At 38.3% G+C, this 27,626-nt stretch overlaps 1 protein-coding gene across 4 annotated transcripts; it reads right to left on the bottom strand.

Moving 5' to 3' along the window:
- Nucleotides 1-969: 969 nt before the first annotated feature.
- On the bottom strand, nucleotides 970-27,376 carry CHFR (checkpoint with forkhead and ring finger domains). 4 transcript variants are annotated; one of them, XM_052796492.1, is made up of 18 exons: nucleotides 27,358-27,376; nucleotides 26,613-26,760; nucleotides 24,423-24,522; nucleotides 16,556-16,665; nucleotides 14,107-14,166; nucleotides 13,741-13,953; nucleotides 12,529-12,744; nucleotides 11,769-11,925; nucleotides 11,375-11,529; nucleotides 10,654-10,816; nucleotides 9,595-9,737; nucleotides 8,466-8,585; nucleotides 8,077-8,160; nucleotides 7,290-7,360; nucleotides 6,195-6,282; nucleotides 5,917-6,024; nucleotides 4,752-4,824; nucleotides 970-2,472 (listed from the first exon to the last, which is right to left on the bottom strand). In XM_052796492.1, exons 2-18 carry the CDS (start codon nucleotides 26,746-26,748, stop codon nucleotides 2,430-2,432), a joined length of 2,040 nt encoding a protein of 679 aa, XP_052652452.1. In that variant the 5' UTR covers nucleotides 26,749-26,760; nucleotides 27,358-27,376; the 3' UTR covers nucleotides 970-2,429. The 4 variants fall into 4 exon arrangements, 3 of the variants coding, with proteins under 3 accessions (XP_052652452.1, XP_052652451.1, XP_052652453.1); XM_052796491.1 differs by lacking the exon at nucleotides 27,358-27,376 and adding an exon at nucleotides 27,239-27,350; XM_052796493.1 differs by lacking the exon at nucleotides 27,358-27,376 and adding an exon at nucleotides 27,239-27,350 and having other exon boundaries at nucleotides 12,529-12,696.
- Nucleotides 27,377-27,626: the final 250 nt, after the last annotated feature.

The raw sequence follows: 27,626 nt of genomic DNA, 5'->3' as shown, positions 1-27,626 counted from the left end.
CTATCACCTGGTAACCATACATTTAAAAAGGTCTAATGTATAGAGTATGTAATACCCATGACAGATACTCTTACTTACTTAAGAGCATATAAAGATCAGGATTTATTCACCCTCCCCATCTGCAAGTTAATTTCTCATCTCTTCCTAGTACATTATAAATGACAAAAAAATCCCTTCATTCCATTGCACTACCGCAACCCTATATGCATAGAAAGGCAGATTAATTATCTGTAACAGGGAAAAGGAAGAGAGGTTTATAAAAGGAATTTGAAGAACCTCTACTGCACAGGTAGTTTAGATGTTAGGTACATGAGTTTTGTTGTTTGGAGTTTTTTCCCCAATTTTTTTTCTTAAGTCACGTAATACATCCCTATACAAACATAACTTGAGTAAGTGCAAGTGAGGTTGTACATAGTACTGTAGACACATTATTCTTGACCAACAAAAAAAATTCAGCACAAGAGGCTTGAACACTAGCACAGTGACAAGTCTATGCTGAAAGCCCATCTGGGGTGTGGGAAGTGGTGAATGAGAATGCAAAGCACATTTCTGCATATAATGTGCAAAGGCTTGATCTCCACAACTGCACTCAATTTGCTACATGCACAGCCAGAGATGAAAGTGAGATCAAAACCAGCTGGGAATGGTTGTCCTGAGAAGATACAATAACCATTAAAAAAAATCTAAACATAAAATACAAATACAGAAGCAACAGAACATTGTTAATAATACTAAAAGACAGAAACACACTGTTGTTGTTAAAAGAAGTTTCAAGTATTATTCCAGATCCAATTTCAATCCTACTCACAGGAGAAAATGCCCAGAGATTAGGAAGAGAAGTCCACACCAAAGTGTATTTTTAATAGCATATGGGCATGGTCAACAGACCCATCCTTGCGACAGCTATTTTAAAAAATAAAAATCTAAACAGAAATGCATCATTCTAATTAGCATTCATTAAGATGTGCATTACTGGAAATAGCTGTTTAATTCACTGACACCAGTAGACATGATGTGCTGCATCATTTGTGCTCCATTATATCACAAGATATTGTGTGTACACTTTTAACATCAAAGTATAAATCCTGCTCATAAAATAAGGCATACTTAAAAACAACATGGTATCTACAGAGGTAACTTTGTATGCTTTCTTCTCATTCTGTTTCACTCTTCTAGGTATGATGAAAAAGAAAAATTGGTCCCAGTTGAGGTTTGTCAACATTAGCTACCAGATTATGATGAAACAGATCAGATCATTTCAGTTGGTGGGGTGGGGGTGTTGGGATTGATTTATTTTTTTTTAAGGATGCTTGGGACATTTCCTGAATGAGCTCTGCAGAAGGCGCGAAAATAAACTCTGTACTTTTTACGTCAGTGACACCAGTGTTCCCCTTCATCATCCCTATCCCTATCCAGAAATGCCTCCATATTGCTACAATTTGCCCAAACTGAATTATTTTCTGTAAGATTGTTCCTTCCAGTAAAGCTGCTATATCCTGTTTTAAATTATAGCTTTTTCTACATTTTCACCAGTGTATGCATGCTAAAGAACAGCTGCATGGCAGAGGTACATATTTAGCATACAGTATCAAACCAAAAAGAAATTAAAAAAAATGAACCAGTGTGTCCTACTGGCTGCTCTGTCAAAAGCACTGTTTGGTCTTCTGATATAAAACACTACAGAAGTAATATTAGCAGAAGTCTGTTCTGCTTCAAGTATTACCCCAACTTTAAATGTGATTTTCAAATTTTTGTGCAATTATTTTTGTAATTTAATGTGAATAAAAACATCAACATGACTAAACTAAAAAAAGAAACTGTACTACTTCCACTACAACACCGCACATATGGTAGAAGCTTTAAGTTGAAACGGCTGTTTAATGGACGGAATCATTTTTTTTTTAAAGTGAATAGCAACGTGGTTTCTAGCCCAAATGCAATGGGTAGCGACAAAATATCAGACTACCGCAAAATGCAGTTACAAATATACACTGACAATTTCCTTCTTAAATATTAATGGCTCTTGAAATATCCATCAGATACTTTTACAAAACTTTTCTATTTTAAGTCTAAGGATTTTTCTTAGTTTCTTCACAAGTAGTGCAAATACACTCCTTATTCTTAGGTCTTCCCAAGATATGGCTGGTTTTTGTGTATGTGATTTCTGTTTGTGTTCTTCACTGAAGTGATACAGGGACACTGTAGTCATGAGGATGGAATGCAATGCTTGCTGGACTTTCTTGGAAAAAAAAAGTCTACCTTATTCATATACAGCTGTAAAATTCTACAAATTAAAAAGTTCACACCAGATTACCTGATGCAAAAGTTACTGATTCCCTGCTATGGGGGAACTGAGAAGATCCCCCGAAACCTTAAACTGTACAAGCAGTGTAACAGGTTTTTGTCCCCTCTCTACAGACTACAAGTATTCAGTTCTTGAATCGTGTTTGTTCACAAATGTGATTGAATTTCCTGAAATAAAAAAACCAAAAAGAGTTCTCAGAAGTCAGGCAACAAAAACAAGTCAGCATCTTTCACAGGGTATTTTAAATGTTAAACAGTTTAAAGCAGAACATTTACACACTAACATACCTGTTTTTCAGAACCTGTTCAGATCATTCTCTACTACCATGTTATCTGTAACAGGATTTTCAACATCTCTCCTGCCTAACCCGTGTTAGTTTTACTACGCACACAGAAAACCTGTTATCAAAAGCATTCCTCTATACTTCTGCATACTTCAAACCCAGAAGGCAATTAAACCAGGAATCAGTGAATTAATTTTTCCCTGTAAGACATTAGTAATTTTTAGTAGACAACATTATACAAGTCACTAGGAACTAGAATTAACCAGGCTAGTAATACATTTCAACATAAACATGTTCTTTCACTGGCTTAGAATCTTCTTCTGGAAAGAAAAAGAAGTCTTTCTCATTCTGTATTATTTAGGTTTTATGGGAATGGCAAGCCTGTCTTCATGAGTTAAACAGATAACACAGTTTTACATGAGGCACTTCTTTCTACTTCTCAAAAACATCTCACTATTCATTCTTTGTTCTTCTCTTACTTGGGTTATGCGTCCCCTGATATATAACTGAAACAGGAGCTGGGGTGTTAAGTGTGTATATACCTATACATGTGGCAGAGATGATGCAAGAGACCATGACTTTTCTCCCTCTTGCTGAATTGGATCAAAGATTAGAAAGAAACCTTGCTTGCATAACCAAACTACTTAGCAAAACAGTTTAGCTCAATTAAAAAAAACATAACTGGATATCTAGGAGTGGTATGACAGGATTGTTTGCTTTTATAGATTTTAGGAACTAAGAGCAGCAGCCAGTAAAGTTCTAGGAACAGCTAATGCTTGAAAGGAAAAAAAAAAAAAAAATGGAGAAGAAAGAAAGGAAAAAACCCTGAGTCATTTCTATTCTAGATGGAATTATCTACCACAATATGAACAAAGACAACTGGTAAGTACTTTGATACTGAATTAACTCTCTAACATTTCAAAACAAAATCTCCTCTGGGAACATAGACAGTCATGTAATGTGAAGTTACAGATAGCAGTGGTACTTTGAATTACATCTGCAATTTAAATCCCAAATTATTTTTGAAAGTTATTTGGTAAAACCCTCTGAATTTGTAAGAGACTGAGGATGAATATTTTACAAGCCTTTCTTATGATCTGCTTGCCTGAGCTGTACAGACTGGTTATTTTCAACCCATAGTAAGTACCTGAAATATTAAAGGAATTATGCTAAGTGTGTATGTTCATTGCAGCATTAGAAAGATACTGCAGAATCTACTATTCATTAAAGCAATTTCTCTATAAGGGGTAACAGCTCCTCTGTCTTAAATTGCACTGAGAATTTTTCATAAAGCAAGGATTTTTCTACCCTCCCTGGAACCAGTTAGGTCTTAGGCATATAATTTTTGTTTTGTTTTACAAGTCTTCAATATTTGTCTTACCACACATGCATCTTTTTGTAAGAATGAAATTGCATTGGTTATCAGTGGCCTTGATTTTTTTTAATCAAGGACCTTGATTTAATTTGGATGGATATTTGTCATGAATGACCAGATACCAGGAGTCTATGTCCCCTAGACGTATTAAAACACTCAAGAAGTAGAGGGTTAATCTCTTTTCAGGCTCAGTATATTATTTTCACCATATGCCAGATTGTTTGGGTCAGAGGCTTAAGACCTAGAAACTCCTCAAAATCAGGAACTGCTAAGCCACACCAGGTTCCTAATGTTACATGTTCCAAACTTCTCTTGCTTCTTTTGTTGCAAATTATTTCCACCAATTTATCCCTTCAAAGTATGTTGCACTTCACTAGAAGAGTCTCTCATAGTTTCAAACGGAAATTGCACAGGGCTAATTATTGTATATACAGTATTTTTAAGAAGCACCCAGACATGAACAAATGAGAAGCTGCTTCAGTGGGAGAAGAATAGGAATGAAGCAGGGAGTTGTGGGTGGAAAACAAGACTCAAGAAGTGTCAGCAATGGGTTACATCAACTTACAAGTGCTAGTGGCGCCTTTCTGACATGCACAAAAGGTTCATTTCAAAGTTGTGTTAAAAACAAAAATGACACCACCCCCCCAGAGCTCACCCAATTTTGCTTACACTGCAACAGTGTTACTCATGCAATTTCTGGCACTTCAAAGGTGGTTTTTGTTGTTGTTGTTGGTTTTTTTTTTTAATAGAAACAAAACCCAAACCACTTTCTAAACTGTGTAACTTACATGGCATGATGTGCTTTGACCTGAGTTCGACAGTTGCGCCCCCAGTAGCAATCAGGACGTGATGTGACAGTCACTACAAAAAGAGCAAATGAAATGCTACATTTATTACAGATGTCATTAAATAAGATGATGCAGATCATTAAGCCACTGCTAATGGTGGTTACTCATCAGAGCAGGCTTTGTAGAGAAACAAGACATGATTGGCAAGAAATGACTGTAAACTATATTGGTTCACCTTTCTAGAAGCAAAGCAAACACTTAGTGAAGGACAAAAAATTCATTCTGAGTATTAGGCTCACGCTGACTTACTAAGAAAGGATTTGGTTCTCAGTGCTGTCAACTGAAATTTTACCACTTCGTTTAATGGAGATGGACTTTACAGTTTAAGACACTGGACATATGTCTAGATATATTTCCATATGAAAGAAAAATTTATTAATTTGGGTAGAGTTTGTTGGTTTTCCCCCACTTTTACATACTTTATAACTCAGCTGTCCAGCAGGCTGTTGCACTAAAATGAAAAGCAATACTAAGGAGAAACAAGGTAGACTGACTGTCTCTCATTATGCACAGCAGCAGAAGCAGAGTTCTCAACAGTTAAAGACAGGGAAGCTGTTGCTAACAACAGCAACTAGATGGACAAAAGTAATCTTTAAAAGCAGACTGTTGGAAGAGCTTCTGTTCCCAACAGATTTAGGATTGAAGGAGGCACAGTTGCTTGCATGCTATTTTATTCTAAAACTGTAAATGCAAACAGATTTAGAATTAATTTATGAAAACATTCTTGTTCCAAGTTGAGAGCTGGTAAAATGTGAAATTGTTCAAGTGGTGCATCATCTTATATATTTAAATGGGATAAGAAATTACATTACAGCAGCTAGTTTCTGTTGAGTATATTCTGGATTTTACTGAATTCCTCTTTTCACTATGCAGATACATTTATTCACGAGATGAGAAATCATACTGAAAGAAAAGATTCCATTAGGGAGTCTGATAATAACTATATGCAAACTTAGCAGCTGACTAGTAAAGCAATCAGCATAAGACATGAGCCCTGGAAAGAGGTTTGCACTGGGCTACATGAAGGTGCTAAAAAAAACAAGGATAAAACTGACTTTAACTCTTTAAATGACTTTTCCCCCTTACTGTGTGAAGCAATCCCCACCTGGCAATTCAGCAACAGGAATATTCTGCCTGTACTGGTAGGCAAGTTCTCGAAAGCTGCGAAGGCCACAACAGTAGCAAAGCACTGTGTTCCCAGTAATTCTGTAATCTGGGGAGAAAATCAGGTTGTACGTAATGTCAGTGTAAGCCTTGAGAAATCAGATTTAACAAAAATGTCATGATGTCACTGGTTATATACACAGAACTTCAAACCTCTTGATAATATTACTGAGTTATATATAAACAAAGAGTTACACATGCACAAAAATGAACACATACCCGACAACATGAAAACTCCTCTTTGAAGAGCTAAGAGGCTTTCGTTTAACATATTTTTCCATGTCAGACCCCTGGATGCCAGGTAATCCTGAAAAGAGCAATATAAGTGTTTAATGTAAAAAAACCTCCAACATTAAAGAGTGACCAAGCCATTTACCCTCAAATATTTCCAAATCTAGATCTAACCAGGTTTTCAAAATGGGTTGATGCTTATTACCAAGTAAAAATTAAATATCTTTAACTTAATTAGCATGATACTTTCAGATCACCATAAAACCTTCCACTCAGTATCTTTTTTTCAGAAGATCCCCACTTTTGCCAAAAGAATGCAAATAGATTCATTTCAGTCACATTCTCATTTACCTTAAATCAAGACTTCATCCAGTTTACCTAATTTAGATAACCCTGTTATGGTATGGGCAAAATATTTTCCATGCAACCTAGGGTGAAGTTTAATTTGTCTGTGAAAAAATATTTAACAAGCTTTGTTTTCCTGGGATATTTTTAGCAAGTTATTTTTCTCTTAATTAATATTTTGGATGTTACACTTTAGACTGTAGAAACTGGCTTCCCTAACAAATACTTCATACAAGTAAAATTCTTTTATGATTGAATAACCAAACGTATCTGAATTCTACAGTGTGTCTATCAGTCATTTATACTCAAATTCAGAAGTTATGCCTAGAATTTTGGCCTTCTTGGCACCTGTCAGACATACACATTGGAGAAATTAAACATCAGGATTGCATGAAAGTGCTTTTTCTGTTGTTGTTGTTAATTTGGGTGGTATGGGAAGAGCTGATGCTAAATGGAATGCATCTCTAGAATACGATGCCCTCTTACACAGAGGCTGAAAGAGCCAAATTATCACCCCAAAATACTTCTAATCTAGACATAGTAACTATAACTTTGGTCCAGTTGAACATTTGGGGCTCATTAAATTTGCCTTTCAGAATCAGGTGTGGCAAGTGACAATTGACACAATGCTGCCACTGTAACTGTTAGGCAGCACACCACTGTAATTTCATGTGTGAGTACACCTTAAACTTTGTACATTTATTATTATGCATCACACATAATGATTTTTGAACTTACCTTTAGGATATCTGACTCGTAGTGGTTGTTATTTAGGACTCCGTCTAGACACTTATCACCAAGATTTATTTCTAATCAGAACAAAAAGAAGAAAAGTTACTATTTCTTCCCCTAATCCCATGGCCTTCATACATTTCAAAAGGTTCTTCTATTTCCTGAAATCATGTGCACAGACTCACATGAGCACCAAGTATATGACTGCATTCAACATATGCTAAAGCATGTGATATATAGCTTCCAGTGGCAAAGACAGTGAGAATTTACAATTTCACCCTTAGTCCACAAACACTACTACTCATCTGCACAAATTAACAGTGCTATTAAAGCATATTCCATTAGCTTCAAACTCCAGCCATTTCAACTGTTCTAATTTATTTTTAAAAAATGTCTAAAACCTTGAGTTTCAGAAGTCTGCATGTTTAAGAGGGTAAGGTTCTTTCCTAATCAGTTAACATCAGATGTTCAGTGCTCTTGCATTGATTTGTATGATTCTCTTCCTATGCTGAAATACACCATAATTCATTTTATACGGGAAAGCACTGTGCTCAACAAGTGTAGTTTTCAAGCCCAATATGGTATGAAGACAAGAAGTTAAATCCCCTCAAAGTTAAGACACATACCACTCAAGAATTTTTTGTTTGTGATGTGAGGACACAGCCTTTGTTTCCTTTTGCATGACTGTGCTACAAACTAATCTATTATACTTCTTAAATTACCTAAAGTTCAAGACAGACAGACATTATTGCAAAGTGAGCAGGCTCATAAGAAACAGATTATTCCACAATACCACAGAATGGTGCCAAACAGCCAAAACATGCCATCCGAGTGCAGCCCCAGTATAAGTGACAGAAGGGTTGCAGACAAACTGTACCTGTAAAATAACGAAGAAAACCCCTGTAAAGACCTGCACACAACAAAACTCAACAGTTATTGTTCCTATAAATCAATAAAAATAGAGCTCTGATAAACTTGGTTAAAAAAAGTACAACTTTCTCATTTAAAACATATTCTATAAAGGAATAATAAATTTTATAAAGGAAGATTGTTTCATGTTGTCACTACAAAAGTCAGATAAAGAATATTCAAATAAAGAATACTCTTCAAAGTAAACTTAAGTTTAATTAAAAATAAGGAGAGATTTAGTTCTGTAGCCAAGACTAAAAAAAAAGTACACACATTGCTGAGGAGCAACATGAGGATTCTGTTCACGCTCTGCTCTTCGGTCAGGCATTGGCTGAAAGCAGCAGGTGCATATTACATGACTTCCTTGAGCAGGACACACATATTCCTGGACAGCTAGATGAGTTAAAAACAGGAAAAAAGAGGACAGACTGAACAATGTACACAACTGCAATCTGGACTATGAATCTTAATGAATATTAGCAACATAAAAATCTGAAAGCAACAAGCAAGCAATATCATTTTTACAAAGATTCTATAAAAGAGCAGAAAAATGGCACTCAGACTTCTAAACTACATAGGTGTCCTGGTTTTGGCTGGGATAGAGTTAATTTTCTTTCTAGTAGCTGGTATATTGCTATGTTTTGGATTCAGCATGAGAATAATGTTGATTACACACCGATGTTTTCAGTTGTTGCCAACTAGTGTTTAGACTAGGTCAAGGATTTTTCAGCTTCTCATGCCCAGCCAGCAAGAAGGCTAGAGGGGCACAAGAAGCTGGGAGGGGACACAGCCAGGGCAGCTGACCCCAACTGGCCAAAGTGGCATTCCATACCATGTGATGTCATGCCCAGTATATAAACTGGGGGGAGTTGGCCTGGGGGGGATCACTGCTCAGGAACTAACTGGGCATCAGTGAGCAAGTGGTGAGCAATTGCATTGTGCATCACTTGTTTTGTATATTCCAATCCTTTTATTATTATTGTCATTTTATTATTGTTACTATTATCGTTATTAGTTTCTTCCCTTCTGTTCTATTAAGCTGTTCTTATCTCAACCCATGAGTTTTACCTTTTTCCTCCTGATTCCCTCCCCCATCCTACTGGGTGGGGGGGAAGTGAGTGAGCGGCTGCATGGTGCTGTAGTTGTTGGCTGGGGTTAAACCATGACAATAGGTGTGTAAAATATTTCAATATGTAGAACAGTTTAAGAACTATCAACCATCAGTAATCTATTTTAGACAACCACAGAAAAACCATGGTCAAATCTCATGATACTTGCAGACACCTATGTGAAGTGGTGTTACTTTCGCAGTACTGTGAGAGTGAGCTTGCTTAGTTCATAACGAATGTATGAGTTTTAGTATTTTAGTATCACACTACTGAGAAGATTTCATGATGCTGACCTGCAGGGAAGTTGGCGGATGTAGATGGCGCATCTCCCAGTGCTTGCATTCCTCCCGCTTCTGTCTCTTGGCCTGTGCCAGGCAGAGTTGGAACAGAGTGTCTTCGATACCCTGGGCACTGTCTGCATACTATATATGGTTGACTGAAAGAATAAAATAAGGTCATAGGAAATCACACCCAAAAAATGCAAATATAACTCATATCCCTATGCTAGACAGGGTTGATCATATTTTCAAAGTTTAAATTTGGAATTTCTTCATCCAGTAACATATGGAAGTTTACATAGCTCGGTACCACACAGCTGTGAAGACTGCTGTGGTTGTAACAGATAAAAACTTTGTATTTTGTAGTATTCCTCAAGCAGTTAAAAAAAAAAAAAAAAAAAAGAAAAGAAAAACAGAACAGTGCGACTGGAAGTGAGATGAACAAGAAAGAGAGGAACAAAGCTGGAACAATTATCTACATGAAGAGTTGTTGCGTTCCCCTCTAGACAAACAGCAAAAAATGTTTGCTGTTGGAAATAAAAAGGAGATACTTTGGTGCCTGGGAATCCCTAGGTCAAGCATCAGCTGCTTCAGTACCATACACCTGGTGAAAGCAACATTCCAGACACATAAGAAAGCACAATCATTGCAGCTGCACTCATAGGGTCATGGACTGCTTTATCTCCTGAGAAGAGGTTAGCCAAAAACCTGTTTTCTCTAAAACAACAGTCAATTTGTAATTGGAAAAGGTAATTTCACATATCTCACATGAAGCTGTTGCACAATTCAGGGTAGAACTGTTGGTCATAAACTGAATCTTGCTGGACTTCTAGGAAGTTCTAATTTTAATTACTTTGTGCTGACTGCTCAGGGTTCAGTAGGATGGCCAGTAGAATTGCCAAGATAATTACTGGTAAGAATGAACTTACCTGAAAACAAAAATAAGATTCGTTCTAGCAATGATCATGGAAACACTATCAGCAGTAACAGTGTTTGTGAAACTAGCTCATTTTGTGGGTTTGTGCATTCAAACTTAAGTAAATCTAATTCAGCACACAACTTAAATAGACATACCTGATATCTGAAGATTCACTATCTACATCTGACAATTCCAATAAATCTTCAGAACTTCCTTCCTCATCTGAAAAAGATCTCCGCACCTTAGGTTGCAACATGTCTTGAGTAATTTTGTTTCTAGCATCCATGCTACGTACATCATCTTCATTACGACATTTATCTGGTATGAGAACCAAATTCAAATTTCAAGAGAAAAGAACACCTCACATCCCTTATCCCCACCCTACTTTATTAACACTGTTACGATTATTGTGTTTTCATTTCCATAAAACTTATTTTGGATAACAAGCTCTAGGAGATCTTAGTTAAATTCCCCAATCTGTTAATGGAAGTGTAGTATCAGGCAACTTAAGTTTTATTTTCAAGAGGCCATGGTCGAAGTTAATTAAATCCATATTCAAATATATTTTTCAGAAGTAGTGGAGTTTAGGTGGCCTAATCAGTCAGTGTGCCCTATTTGATAAAACTGATATCCTTCTCATGATTAAGTAGCAAAATAAAATTAAGAATTCTTAGCATACTCACCCAGTATTTTAAATATTACAACAAGTTATTATGTCATAGTAAATGAACTTGTTTTCTTACAGCCATGTCAGAGAAAACAGCAGACTAATAAAACATACATAGAAATTCAACAGACAGCAGTTTGTGCATACATCAATTATGCAGCTAACCCGTGAAATACATCAGATTCTGTTACACACACTGTTGAACTTGCCTGGATGCTGAATCAGATAAGCTTCAACCAAGTTGTTCAATATGTGATTTTTACAAATACGTTCTACTGGACAGCGACAAGTTGGACATAGAGAAGATCTTTCCATCCATCCTGAGTAGCAGGCAGCACAAAAAGTATGCATACAAGGCTGCAAGCTGGAAAACATAAACACGAAAACAATTAAAGAAATGCAGTCAAAACACAAATCTTTCATTCATAACATGCAAAAAACTGTTTAGCATTGATTTGACTATATAGACTGGGGGGGGGGCATGGAGCAACGGGACTCAGAAGGGCTTGTGAAAACCCTAAATATCCTAGCCTCCTCAAACAGTTGTCACTGAACTTCTTATATTATTACCACATGAATACAGCTTTTGTCAATCATACATACCTTACACAGTCATGCAACAGTTCTTGGCAGATAATGCAAGTTAACGTTTCTTCCATCTTATCCGGTTTCACATTTGATGTTTTTGCATCTTCAGAGCCAATTTTAATTATACATTCACTTGGAGCTGCTGGTGAAAGATTTGGACAAGCATCTTCATCTACAAAGACAGAAGATTCCACAGTATGTATTTTTTGAAGCTTTTTAAAATTTATTTTTATTTAAAGTGTTAAAAAAGGCCTGAACGATATACACTGATTCACTGTTCACTGGCAATGGTCCCATTAAAGGTTCTTGCTTTACACATAACAGCTTCTGCTACTGAAGACATTATTTTCACTGGACCAGAAATCAAGTCAATAAGAAGCAAGAAACAAATTGAAGGACTGATGACAGCTGACCTGACTCAATTTGGGGGGGGTGGGGTGTGTGTGTGCAGAACGAGAGGTGAGTTCTGCTTTTCTTATTTAATACAATACTAAAACATAAAATAACATTGTGAGGAGGAAAAAGTTACCTATCCCCTACTAACATAACCTTTCAAGGCCTTCTAGGTTTGATATGCGTGTGTTTTGAATTTATTTCATATTAATAAAGAAAAATAGGCACAGATCCTTATGTTTCTGTTAATCTCACTGGACTTCTATGAAAAATGGACTTAGCTTTAAGTTTCTAATTAGTTTTTTTAAACTAACTTTCAACAATAACATTAAAATAAAACAGTGCAGGGTAGGTTGCACAATACTGTAGTAAGTATACTAGCCTCCTTTTAGTTTCTTCTTAGCAGGTTCCAAACCTTCCTCCTCCCCTGTTCTTTGAGAATCTGATTCTGCTTTTTCTTTATCAGTGATTTCTGAAGTGATTGCAGAAGTTTCAGTATTCACATCCAGCTTTTCATGTTCATCATGCAGTGCTCTTAGACACACAGATTCTACGATGGGGAAAGCAGGCACAGGAGTGAAAACTAAGGATTGTGATCCTGCAAAATAAAAACAGAAACATGAACGCAGCTGCATACAGATATGGGACATGTGAAAACAAAAGGTACTCAAACACTGATGATGCACACACATCAATCCAAACATCTGAATAGGAAAAAGTGGAGCAAAAAAGCAATGTCTGCATAACTACACTAAATGCATTCTGAGCCAATCTGACTAATTGGAAGACCTGGGGGAAAAACAAGCTATTAGTTGTGTAACACTACTTAAAAACCCCATTCCTCTTTAAATTGTAGAGTATTTATTCATAAGACTATTATCCACACCAGGTCTTCCTGACAAAGATGCCAGGCAGGCTATTTATGCAATATTGATTATACGTAACAGGTCAGGATCACAGCCGAGGGCAAAGCTTTGTTTTCATATGAGCATGTTTAAAAAGTCCCAATAAACTGCTGACAAATGCCATTTGCTAGATAGCCATTCTTGCTCCAGTTCTATTTTAAGAGTCACGCAACGTTGTGGTATTACACTTGCCAACGTAATGCCAACATACTAGACTAGGCATCCATGTGGTATATTTTGGCCTTAGAGCTCTAGGCAAGGGAAAGGGGACTGGTGACTGGCAGCAGTAACAGTGACAATTAGAGTAGTTTCTCTGAGTGACTGCATGAGCAGAAGCACTCGTATCTACTGACTTTGTTATATGAGCCACATAGATTTGCCAAGTTTTCACCAGTGCTCCACTACAAAACTGTACTGTAAAGATAGAACAGTTTGGGATTTACATGCATTTTCTGCCTCTCTGAGCAGAAGCAATTCTCACAGTTGCCTTACTCATCCACCAGGATTTACCCTGCTTGCTTATAAAGCAAAAAAGTTAAAATGCACATATCCACCTGGTATTTTCACTAGAACTTTACAAAGCAAATGCTAAAGACCCAGATAGGGGTAAGATATTAATCTGTTAAAATTCAAAACTGGAGTAACAGTTGATGGGATATCAAACTTTAAATACTTGACATAATTCTTACCAGATGTAGAAGGATTATCCTGCTGAACAGATGCAGACTCAATAAAAGAGGTAGAAGAAGCATTAAAGAGGTTAGATGTAGAAGTAGATGGCTGTGGTTCCTCATAGCAAGACTGAGTAGCTGATGGTGATGAGGTAATTTGGGTCTCATCATTACTTCTTCCTGTACTTGAGGTATCTTTGGTCACATGGCATTGGTTTTCTACATTAACTTCTACAGTTGGAAGGGGGGAAAGGAAAGAGAAAGATCTGTGTGACAGTCACCACATCATGGCTTCAAAATTCCAAGGAATCAAAATCTTGAGAGAGGGTTACATTAGTCATTGGAGCTTAGCTCCTCTTCATGGATCTTGAATTACTTCCTTACCTACTGGTTCTTGAGTTGCATCATGTTTTGTGTATAACGATTCATAAAGATAAGCAACGTCTGAAAGATTAAAAAATATTGATCAGAATCTTTAAACAAAAATTCTCTAACCTTAATCCCACATAAACAACTTCTATTCACAAGTGCCTGCTTCCCCAAAGTGTCTGACAATGGAAGAGGCAAATGAGGGGTCACCTCTACAGTACAATGTTAATACTCCTACTTAGGAGGCAATTAGGAACAGCACAGCAAGATCTTTTCTTCTCAGGAAACCAGGCAGAGCAGCTTTTGTGTGACGTTTAACTTGTGCCAGCCATGGAACCAGAGGCTTGATTATTTCTTAAACCTAAAATCTGCTCTGTGTCAGAACAAACTATTTTCACTGATACTTGAATGAAAGTTCTTCGAAGAAGCTTATTGTTTCTGAGCTCACTTCTCAACTTCTTCAATCAATTTTATTTAATTTCTTTGTGAGATGCATGAACTCTCAAAAATAAAGATTAAGGCTTGCCATGAGTATCTATTAATAAAACCTACTGGATAATATCCCTTTCTTCTCCATCTTACTTCAACATAATACAGTTCCTTGCTTCCCTAACTTGGTAGTTTTTCTCATCTCCAGCCACCTAGAAGCAAATAAGACTGTCTTAGTTTGTAGCAACCCTTTTTCTGATCCAAAGTTAGATTATTGTCTCCTCCAGAACTACTCAGAATGGCCAAATAGGCATGCCAAATCTAAATTCTCTGTCTTTGAAGATGGAGAAGCTGAAAAAGCAAAAATGGAGGCTTGGTAATACAAACAGTTGTTAACCCAAACAGAAACCAGTGATTCAGTTCATTACAAAGTACCTGGAAAATTCACGTGAGTGAGTTCTTCCAAGTAGCATCAACTGCAATAGTGCCATCTTAGAAAGGATTTGTGAGATAAACAAGCCACGCAGACAAATATAGCTTATCACTGCTTCTTGTACCATTTACATCAGACAGCATAAATCTGTCTGTATATAAGTTAATAGCAACTTCATAAAGGAAGAATTTCAGTAGTGAGTACGTATGTATCTAGAATTTTTTAGATTAACAGTTCATATGTTTATTACTGCATGAAAACTGTAAATACAGTCTTGTGTTTTTACATTAAATATCATGCTGTAAATGTATCTAATACTACATCCTTCCATCTCCCAGTACATCCAATTGTCTTCACAATAACAAGGGAGCTTATGACCATATAAAGTCTGTCTGTTCACCTTAAAGTTCCACTTCAGAGTTATCAAATACAGTAATGAGAACTAATATTTAAAATGCCTTTTTCATCTAAAGTCTTTTCCAGAAAGTGAGTGCTCTCTACTAAAATTTAAATATTACACATTTCAAACCTAAAAGAAGAATTGCATGCTAGTGGGCAGAGTAGTCGGCAGGGGCACAACAATACATATGTAAAAACAGAGCTTGCCCATTCCCTCTCTCCCCCCCATTTATCAAAGTTGAACCCATCTGTTATTTCATAATAATGAGCAATTAAATTCTTTCTGTAAATCTTTTCAGTCAGCATTGGATTTAACTATCCTGTATAACTGAATGAAATGAAATGGTATGAAATGAAAAGGTATGAAATGAAAATTCTGCTGCCTCAATAGTTATAATTTCCCAAATAATTTATGAACATCTTTAAGACAGATGACAACACAGATCATTCATGAAATCTTTTATTAATTTTGTTCCATCGCAAAAACTGAGCATTTACACCCAAACCTTGGTCCCTGACTTCTACCCAGTTAACACATGAAACAACATTACTTCCTGCCCAACAATAGCTTGGCTTATTTAAAAAACTTTGAGAAAGGACCTTTATTAATTAAAAAAAAAAAAACAACCACCACCTAATTATGTTATTTCAATTGCATCATCCTAAAAAGAATTATAAGCATGTGAGGCATGATTCTTCTTTAAGACCACACAAATATTTTGACAATTTTACTAATTCTACTTGCACTATAGGGCTTTCCCCACCTCCCCCCGATTTTTGCCTCTTCCCTCTTTAAAACAAAGAAACCCAACCCAAAACAAAACAAAAAAGCTTTTGCAGCCTTTCCTTCTGGTGCCAAAAATTGCTTCAATGTGATATATAAAGTATCACTAACTATCCCAGCAATTTGACTTCTAAAAGAAGCATTGGGCATGTGATCAGGACCCCATTAGTTACCATTCCATGCACTAGTTCTTTCAAAACTACTTCTAGGCACATTTCAATTTCAGACAGTTGCTCAGACTTGTCCCTGTAAAAACTGGCACATCCATGACCTCTTCTATAGAGACTTGTTTTTAAACATTAGCAAATTATTTGTCTTAAAATTGAATAATTCTGGTTTAATTGTACTGATATTTCTTTTCTCTCATGACTCAAAAAAAATGACTAAGCATGCCATTTAAAAAAATATCATTTACTTACTGTTCTCTGGCTCATTTTTTCTGTAAACAACATAGATCACATCCCCAGTCTGTAAAGGGTATGTCTGCTTCTTCACCACTTTCAGTTTATTAATTACTGTTCCATTAGTACTGTAAAGAGAAAGAAAAGATAACTTAGCATAAATGTTTTCATAATTACATAGGAGAAGGAAGGGAAAACACAAGATACTTTTAATGAAGAAAAACTATTGGCTTTCAAAAAACAATGTAAGCCAGGATTAAAAAAAAAAAAAAATGTCCAGAAACAAATAAAAAATTTCTCCCAAAGACAGAAATGCAGAGCTACTAGGACTTCAAAGCTCATTTGCAGCTACTGGTAAAGAGACAGTAGCTGACAAACAGAGAGACAGACAAAAGTTCCCTGACATTTGGCCAATGTCTCAACATAATTAGATAATTGTTTCTCTACAATAATCTCCACCCTTTAAGTATAAACCAGGAAAGGACAATAGGACTCCTATTCAAAAAGTTCTAGCTTATGTTTTCCAATTAACACTGGGAATCTCCTAAGAAATTCTGCGACAAAGAAACTTTTCCTGTAGTCAGGGATGCCATGCGGCATTAATTTTTCTCCCCTCTTGCTTCAAACAGTAAAAAACTTAAAATTCTGAGGTTACTTAGACTGTTTGCAACTCAAAAGCAAGAAGTTAGTAAGGTGGGAAAAGTTATACGTAATTAAAAGATGAGTTGGAATGAATTATTTTGATATTGATAAAAACTCCAAGACTCATGGAAGAAATTAAATTCGGGAAGAGGAAGATGCAGAGCATTGCTGATTAATGGAAGTACCTCCTTCACTATGGGTGATATTTTACACACAAGCTATTAGTGTTTTATAACCAAGTCAAGTTATTCAAGTACTGAATAATTCCAGCTCAGTTGCAATAAGCCTCTTTCAGGGCTGCAGCATTCTAGAAATTCAGACTTCTCCCATTCAAAATCTCAGCAATTAGTACCAAACATAAACGAACAGAAAATCTGCTTTTTCCCCTCAGCAGAGCAAGCTGCTGCATGAAATAACAGCAAACCTCTGCTGCCACCTCCTGGAGGCCACCACTTGTGCCCAGGACACAACACAGACTTCCTCAAACAGACCAGTTTCTCTCTAGAGGAGAGGAGGGATGGTTATTTAGAAATAAGCACCTTCCCTTCTCATTATTTTTCTTTTAAAAAGCAACGTGGAAAAATCTCTTGTCATGTAGTAACATGAACAGAGAAAGAAAACTAGAACTTCGTACTGTTGACCTTTTTGGACACAAAGTCAAAAGCATTACATTAAAAAGTCAAAAGGAAAAGCAAGCCCTTTTGAATCACTACAGCAAGTCTTTATCAAGGTACCAGTTCTTGCTCTTACCTCTGCAAATGCTTTCACTATCTACATGGTTGAATCAACTAATCCAACATAAATAACAAGATACAAAAAAATAAAAATGCTACTTTAAACATCAAGAAACAAACAAAAATCTTTGGGTCACATTGATATTTGCTCTATTAAAGAATCTTCAAGCTTCTCCTATAAGCAAGAAAACTATTTTAAGCTTGCCTTTTTACCTCAGGCATACAGATGTTGACTAGCCTGAAAGACATAAGCACCAAAGAACCAGAACAGAGACATCACTAAAAGAATGCCAAAGTTTAGCAGTTAAGAGGAAAAAAGAATTTTAGTCAGCCCGTTAGAAACTATACTAATTTTAAACTTAACATCCATGCTAGTGATAATATATTAAAAAGATTATGTCGAAGCACAAATCGCTCCTCCTTCAATTGTCAAAGAAACAGTAAAGCTGACAACAATCCCCGAAACATAGGAAACATCAAATTTGACCTCCTTTGTTTTCCAGAAGGCAAAACAAAGCATGCATTTCTCATCTGCTCTAAGTGTTTCAGACCTTCTTTTGTAATAAAACAGCTAAACTCAAATAACAAGAATTGTCTCTTACTGAGGTTTAGCTTCTACAGCCAATTCCTAGTCCCAATATTTCACTAAACATAGGGAAAAAATGTCACAACAATGTATTTTATGAAGTTGCTCTGTCATGACTGCCAAGTTCCAAGATGGTTATGAGGGACAATAACTCAAGTGAGGTATTCTTGCGGGGGCAGGGAATCATCACACATGTAGTAACCACTCATGCTTGGTCTCATAAGGCAAGCTGCAGAAATAGCTACCCAAGACCCTAATTGTCAAATTGACTACAAATAGCCAAATCTTTTCAGTTCTGCACAGTTTTACAGACTTCAATGAGAGCTGACTAATGAATTATTTGGCATCCATGGACCCAAATGAAGTAGGAATAAACTGATACCACTTAACACAGAAAACCATAAGCTTTTCTTAAATACATTAGCAAACTGAAGTAGTTGTATTTATATCTCAGCTAATAATCAAAGGTAAAAAAAAAAATCCAGCTACCCCAGATAATTGTATTAGTCTTTCATTTCCAGGTTCAGGCTTTAGCATGAGGCATTTAACAGATACGGTGCCATATCAGATTAATGTTGTGGGTATTTTCTAACCAAACACACATGATAAATTATGACATTTGTACATTCCTCCGATGTTTCAAATTAAAGTAAGGTCCCCATAAAATAAGCAGAAAGTACAATGAGAATCCCAAATATGAAGGCCATTCACTAGGACTTAATATTGAATCGATACCAACTGGCCGTATAATTTTTGAGGTGGAGAAGAAAAATGGTACTATCAGATATAAATTGTCTGTGTGTAACAATGCCACAAAAGGTCCCAATGTCACTTTTCTAAAGAGTAGAAGAAAAAAAAAAAGTCAGGCCTTGACTCAATTCCAATGTGGTTGATGACTCTACAATTTGATTAATGAACTATACATTACCTTTACTTCCCGATCCCAACTGTTGTGCAGAATTGATGTGAACAGCTACTTTTCATTCAGAACAGGCTTACTTTTGAAGTAGGTCAATGATCTATGTGTTGTAAGATACTTTGGTATCCTCCCAAGAAAAATGCAAGTCTGTTACTTTTTAGTAATTACTAGCACCCATCCAGGAGAAGAATGTAATTTATGGTATAGCTTCTGGGTTCATAGTTTTAATAGTTATCTGCTATTTAAATGCATATTATCCTAAACACACTGTAAACTGAAATGAGCTTTGAATTCTATTCAGTTGCAGAATCCCTTCTGTACTGTGTCATTCTCCATTCCTCTAACGTTCACAGAAATAGTTTTGACTGGTAGGGTGAGGAGAATTTAGTAGCAGGAAGGACACCAGCGCCAACTTAAGATCAACCTCTGATTTACCCACAGAAAGGGAATATCTGCTTGCCTGTCACATGAGTATCAGCCTTGTGTAAATAGTTTCCTGCTCCGAAACATCACTTACTACTTAGAATCCTTAAAAAAAAATTTCCTAGAAGACAAGAAGAAGAGGTCTTTTAAAAAAATTACCATAGTTGTCTTTAAAATTTCTTTTTCAAAATTGAAAATCTTACAATTGCTTTTACTTAGGGCAAGCCAACTACTGCCTTCACTGTGTTAGGTCAGCTTGTATAATTTGTTTTCTTTCAAGCAATATACAGCAACTAGTGCATGGTTTGGAAAATAAAGCAGAAACATACCCAAAAAAAGGGTGAGACTGTGAATATTTTATTGTACTATTTGCTAACTCTTGGCTTTTGTTACTTCCAAACTTCTATTTACTCAATAATTTTAAGTTCTCTACACATTTTCTTTCACCTGAAAGTTTATGGTAATTCTTTCCAAAGTAGATCCAAGAACTCATTATGCTACCAGGGAGATAAAAAACAGTGTTGGCTGCCTACATCATTTGATGATATTCTTTGGTTTAGCTACAATACAGAAACAAAGTCCACTCAGTTCAACTGTCCCACACTAGCTGCCTCCTTCAATGCATTCCTCTTCACCAGAAAAATCTCAGTTTGACCACAGCAATGTTTCCAAACTATTTTCCACTTCAGAGAAGAAAAAGCTGACACCACATTATTTTTCTGGGACTCAGTAATACCAACTCAAACATTCAGAAATCTTCTTCTTTCAGCCTGCTTGATTTTTTTAGAGCTCATCTGATATTCAGCACAAACATTGGAAGACCCAGAAGAACAGATAGTCTTCTGCAAGTAGTCATATCAACCTGTTCAGTCTCTCAATTCAGCAAATGGTAGCCACACTTCATACCAACTCACAGGCAAGCAGAACACATAAAGGATCTTATACTTTTTTGTTAGATACATAGAAGTTGTCCTGGTTTTGGCTGGGATAGAGTTAATTTTCTTTCTAGTAGCTGGTATAGCATTAATGTTTTGGATTCAGCATGAGAATGTTGATAACACACCGATGTTTTCAGTTGTTGCTAAGTAGTGTTCAGACTAAGTCAAGGATTTTTCAGCTTCTCATGCCCAGCCAGCAAGAAGGCTGGAGGGGCACAAGAAGCTGGGAGGGGACACAGCCAGGGCAGCTGACCCCAACTGGCCAAAGTGGTATTCCATACCATGTGATGTCATGCCCAGTATATAAACTGGGAGGGAGTTGGCCTGGGGGGGATCGCTGCTCAGGAACTACATGGGCATTGGTTGGCGAGTAATTGCATTGTGCATCACTTGTTTTGTATATTCCAATCCTTTTATTATTATTGTAATTTCATTATTGTTATTATTATCATTATTAGCTTCTTCCTTCCTGTTCTATTAAGCTGTTCTTATCTCAACCCACAAGTTTTACCTTTTTCCTTCCGATTCTCTCTCCCATCCCACTGGGTGCAGGGGGAGTGAGCAAGCGGCTGTGTGGTGCTTAGTTGCTGGTTGGGGTTAAACCACGACGAAGTGTAACATGCATAAGCAGCTAATTGGTAGTACTCCATAGGTGCAGCCTTTCTATTACACTACCATTGTAACAAGCCCCACCTTTTCATGAATATATCATATAGAAAATTAACTTTATTTTGGCTTTGCTAGTTTTCTGCTGGTTGCACCTTCTGCCTCGAGGGGGGGGTGTAGGAAGAAAAAAAAAAAAAGCAGCTATGTTTCTGCATCATTCACAGTTTCTTTAGCTTGTATTATCATGACATTGGTCTAAACCAATTCTACCAGCTACATGCAACTGAAACTAGGGACGGTTTCTCAAGCTTCTATTTATAGCTATGCTCCAAGACTGCCATGATGGGCAAATATGGCCTTATTTGCTGTTTGAAACGTCTTGAAATTTGAGATAACATTGGAGAATGACAATTATAAGCCACTTCCTAGACATCCTAGCTAGGCCTGATATTTTTCCCTAAAATTTAGCATTCTATCCCACAGCTTCTGGGAGTATAAGCCCTCCAGGGATGTATCCAGGGACCTATCCTGGTTATTTTTTCTAGCTACAACCTAGAAGTAGAGAGGAAATAAACCCTCATCAAGCTTGCAGATGACACCAAAGCAGGGGCAGAGCTGGGCTGCCATTCAGAGGCAGGCTAGAGGAATGGGCTGACAGGATCATGACATTCAACAAGGACAAACCTTAAGTCCTGCACCTGAGATGGAATAACCACCTGCAACAGTACAGGCTAGAGACCAACCAGCAAGGGTTGTTGTGTATCTTATGACTAAGCATAACATCATACCCCTTGGACTTATGCCTAGGCTTGTCAGCAGCATGCCCTGGCAGTGATGAAGGTCTACAGCACACTTGGCTGTATTAACAGGGACGTAGTCAGAAACTCAAGTGAAGTGATTATTATTCCCCTTTACTTGGAACTCACTAGTCCACATCTAAAATATTACATCTAGTTTTGGGCCACCTAGTATAAGGAAGGTCTTGATAAACTAGAGCAAGTCCAGCAGATAGCCACTGACATGGCCAGAGGGATAGGGCACAAGACCTACGAGCTAAGGGGCTAGGGAAACAAGGCTTATTTTGCCTGGGAGAAGGAGGTTTGGTGAGCAGGAGACCTTATAGCAGCCTTCCAGTACCTATGAGGAAGTTACCAAAAAGACAGAGACAGGTTCTTTACTGAGGTGACAAAGGTCATAAATTGAAACAAGGAAGATTCAAACGGACGCAAGGAAAAAAAAAACAAAAAAAACCCCAAACCAAACCCCTGTGAGGATAATTAAGGTCTGGAATAAGAGCCCCAAGAGGCTACAGAATCTCTGTCCTTGCAGGTTTTCAAGACCTGACTAGAGAAAGCCTGAACAACCTAGTCCAAATTCAGTGGTCTATGCCCATCTTTGACAGAGTTTGAACTAAGTGACCTCCTGAGGTCTCTTCCAACCTGAATAATTCTATACGTTCTGTTTAACTTGAGGAAATCAAATAAATGTATAGGCCATGTAAATATCTGGAAGCGAGTTCCTCACCCTGAAAAAGACTCCTTTTAATATCAACATAGCTACTAATTGATCAAGAGGAAGAAAAGTAGCCAAGGTGCAAAAATTCTGCTGAAGGAAAATCATCAACTAAAGCTCATACAGTCTGCCAGTGCTCCCAAAAAATGTGCGTGCGATTCAATTAGACAGTTCAAAGGTTTTTCAGAATATTCTTGGAGGGATTTTTGTCAAAAGCTCAGCAGGTATTTGATACTAACCCTGAGCTACCAGAACAATATATTTAATTGCATTCTGGCATTTTGGAACACAGATTCAGCATGATACCCTTCAATACCTCAAACATGAAATTTCCTCTTTATGTATGTACATCAATATATTTTGAAGTGTCTTCTTTGTCTTTGGGCAAAATGCCTTCCAGACATGAAAAATGGGGGGAGCAGGCAGAAAAGTAGTATTTGTTTCTTTACTGACTGCAATAACCTGGCAGAAAAAGAATGTGGTTTACAGAAGCATTTTAAAATGTCACAGAGCTCTTGAAATGTAATAAACTAGAAGCTTTTGGCAATCTTAGACAAAAAATCCTGTCAAAAATGAAGCAGATGAAAATTTGAAGAGGGTTACAATCTCCTCCTAAGAAACACACTTCCATTCAAATTCCTATCTCAAATTTTATACAGGAAACCAGAAAACAAACTAAAATCCATTGGAAACTACCTACAACCCCTGCACTGCTATCTGTACTCCCACAGTAGTCTTAGAACTCTACAGGAAATAGTCTCACCAGTATAGCAAGTTCACTGGCCTTCAGTATATGAAGAAGTATGTAATTAACTTTATATGCTAAAAGTAGTTCCACTAAATTAGCTTAGCTTTTTAACAGTAGTTCCAGTGAAGTATGTGCTAATACCTTTCTACATTAAGGGCTTTAGTTCTCGCACCCCTAATTTAACATAGAAACACCCAGAAAAGAAAATAATCATTCTTATTAAACAAAACCCCCCCAAATGAAATATCAATAGTAGAAATCTAGCAAACATCTTTTATTATTAAATTAGATCAAATAGGCTCTAATCTCCATCTGACATGCCCACCACAACTGCTAGATTACTACAGTACTTATGCTCTACAGACTATGGATATTCTGAATACCAGAAAGATGTCTAACAAGTACAGATTTTTACTCCGCATCTATTTTATGCTTTGAGATCATCACTGCAGGTATTTTCTTCCCTACACAGGTGCCTGAAATGAGGCACACTCATGCTTAGAGCTTTTAAGAATGCTGGCATCACTTTTTTCATAAGTCTAAAGAAATATGCTACAGAACTATTACATCAACAGTATTTTTCATCCAGTAGACTATGAATTCCTCTGTAGAGAAAAAAATATTTAGAAAGAGCCAAAAAAACCCCAAACCTAGATGTAAAAGTGGGAAAAAAAGAGACACAAAAAATAGAAGGATTTACTATTGATGCCTCGAGCAATACACAAGATTTTACTTCACAGACTAAAAGGAAGGGTAGAAGTTCACAGAAGAACAAACCTTGTATCTTCCAATGACACTTGACCAGATTCTTCATCCACTATGATTTTACAGTGATCTCCAGACACCAACTTGTTGCCAGGGAAAGATAAGTCACAACCTTAAAAAGAAAGCAGATTTTCCAGTGTGCTTAAAAATACACATTACACAGACAGATCAGCATTCTACATGGCTATAAATGCACAACAAACTGACTCATGTACATCTGCAATAGTTCAAAACTTCTACTGGCATATAGGCAGCAACACTGCCTAGTATGTGATACATAAATTCAAGCAGTGAGATAGCCCCATGTGCTGATACAAGCTTATTTCAACCATTTCAAGATGTTTTAGTACCCTTTCCCCCCGCCAGTCCTAGCCCTTACAGATGGAAAACAAATCACAATTACTCTGAAGTGGGACATAGATAAATTCACACATATTAGAAGTGTTCAATCTAAATTCTAGAGGCATACATCACAGAGCACCCAGCTCTTTTTCCACATCATTGTAACACTGTTTCATTGGATTTAACTTCTGCTTCATTCTGCTATATTGGGGGGAAGTAGTAGGAACCAACAGCTGATAAATAAAAGAGTATCACTGTTCTATGTTAAAGGGGTTTTCTTTTTTTTGTTTTTAAATAGGGAAATTTTCCTCGTCTCTGTTGACAGCACCATTATGTTACTAAAACTGAAGGGAGATTAAAAATCCAGGACTAAGATTTAGGGATATACAGGAGAAGTGTAATGACAAAGTTACCGTGATAGAAACCTTCCTACCTACGACTCCAGGGCTCTGAGCAAATCTAGTATTTTTACTTCACTTTAACATCGAATGTTCAAGACAATGCTCAAGGTTCCCCACTACCTTCTCTCACGAATGACTCAAAGTACTTGCTTACACGAAAGTTATAATTAACAAACATGATTCACTTCCACCTATTCACGCTGTGGGTGCACTGTATCTCAGCCTGCAAGAACAACGTATCCAGAAGGAAAGTAGTAGCCACGACACATACTGGTGACAGTTTATCACTAGTCTACTCCTAATATTCAAGGAACAATCAACAGCTACAGAATTAACTGTTGCCACACAACTTGTGATGCTAGGAAGCCCACTGAAAGTGAGTGGACTAAATTTTATTCAGGAGCATGCCAACATTTCCATTCTGTTCTACAGAGTTAGACTTTCACATGGGAGCAGGAAGGACAAAATGCTCTAAAGGAGCATTTCTAATGTTCCTGAAGATTTTCTAAGTAATACTTATGACGCAAAGCTTAGTATTCTTGTAACCACTCATTTTATTAATCTATTAGCAAACAGTTATGGAAGCAATAGAACATGCAAAAATTCATCTTTTTTCTGCAAGACAACCCTCAACTAGACCTCAGTTTGAAGAATTTACCTACAGCTTAGATAATGAGAAACAATCTAAATGTATATTACCAAATGTAAATAGACAAAATATTTTTTCCTACAACACATTATCTTAATTTCTTATAGAGTTATAGCATCTGGTGTTTGTTTGAGACTATTTACAGAATGTGACTGGTCAAATAGCTTGAACTGATGAACAGGAAACTGAAAATTAGTGCTGTCAGGGCAGAGTAAAAAAAATTAAAACACTGCAATGATTGTTTTAAATACAGTAAGCATGAAATCCTTTAAAATAAAGGCAAGTAGTAAAAGACCTAGACTCTGGGACTAAAGCTTTCAAATCCACCCTCAGAGAAACTTTCAGTACTTGTTGGCAATCTTCATATGGCCAGAAGAATTAAGGGCTTTTATGTGGGCGTTTTCTTTTCTATGAAGCACAAGCATTTTGCATTGCAGTTCCAACTTATTTTAACCACAGAAACAAAATGAGAACATAAACAGGACGGATATACAGAAACTCTTCTGAATCAACGATTGTTTTTTCTTATTTGTACAAACTGCCATAGACCACCTAAAAGGCATATTCGCTCTCAAACGTGCACAAGTCCCAGGTCGGTAAAAAAGAAAAGGTCAGTGCAAAACTTCCTCTTCACACAGAGCCAAGCAGTAAATTAGGAATAAGGGACTGCCTGGCAAGCACCTCCAACAGTTGAAAGCCCCAAACCCAACTAGATTCGGTCCACCTTCCGATGTTTTAAAGGCCAGGAGGGGGGATCGCTGCTGTGCCCCGAACACCGCCCTACGCCAGCGCAGCGTGTCCCTGTCCCACCTTTCTTCCGACCAATTGTCCATTCTCTTTTCAGCAGCAAGACGTGCGGCTCTGCCTCATCAGCACCCAGCCGGATCAGCTTCCCCCAGGGCTGCTGCTGCTGCTGGCTCCGCTCGCCTCCTTCCGAGTGCTCCATTTGGATTCACATCTGGCAAAAACAAACAAAGCGAACCCCAACCCCACCATCACACAGCACCCGGGGGGGAGAGGGCTCGCTCGGGGCTGGCAGCCCCCTCCCGGGGGCCGGGCCCTGCGCGCCGCAGCCCCTCACACCCCCAGGGGCTCCCCCGGCCCCTGCCCTGCCCGCTTCCTTTTGTGTGGAGTTGGAAAGCCCTCCCCCTAGGCCACTCGCCCCCCCCCGCAGCCAGCCCACCCCCTTCCCTGCGCCCCCACCCCACAGGGCCGCTCCCCGCCTGAGGGGGAGCGGGCTGGGGGGGGGGGGCGGCCTCCCTCCGCTCACTTCTCTCCCCAACTTTCCGCCCTCCGCCCCCAGCGGGCCCCGCTCCCCCGGCGGAGAGGGGCGGCGAGGGAAGGGCAGGGGGGTGCCGCGCCCCCCGCTCCCCCCCCGGCCGCCTCCGCCCGCCCCCTCCGGCCCGGCGCCCCCTCCCCTCGGCGCCAGCCCTTACACCCAGTCCCGCGGCCGAGGCGGCTCCTGTCAACAGACATTGCCACCATCAGCTGATCAGGGCTGGGCAGGGCCAGGCCTGCCATTGGAGGCGGCGCACGGCGGCCATCGAGGACGCACCGGGGGGAGAGGCGGGCCTTCCGGCGCCCACCACCGAGCCGCGCGAGCTAGAGCGGCGCTCTTCCCGGCGAGGCCGCGCCGCGCCGCCGTCCGTAGGGAGAAGAAGGGCGATAGCGAGGCGCGGGCGGCGGAGGCGCCTGGGCCGACATCTTGGGTGTGGGCAGACGCGCAAGCGGGACAAGGCGCTCGCCGCCATCTTTGTGGCGGGCGGATCGAGCGCCTCGCGGAGAGCCGGCGGCCGGCTGAGCTCGCTTAATCGGTCACGTAAC

This window comes from Harpia harpyja, chromosome 9, assembly GCF_026419915.1.
Source record: "Harpia harpyja isolate bHarHar1 chromosome 9, bHarHar1 primary haplotype, whole genome shotgun sequence".
In the NCBI taxonomy this organism is placed as follows: domain Eukaryota; kingdom Metazoa; phylum Chordata; class Aves; order Accipitriformes; family Accipitridae; genus Harpia; species Harpia harpyja.
Note: the sequence above shows the minus strand (reverse complement) of the source record. Positions and strands in the feature narration are given on the sequence as shown.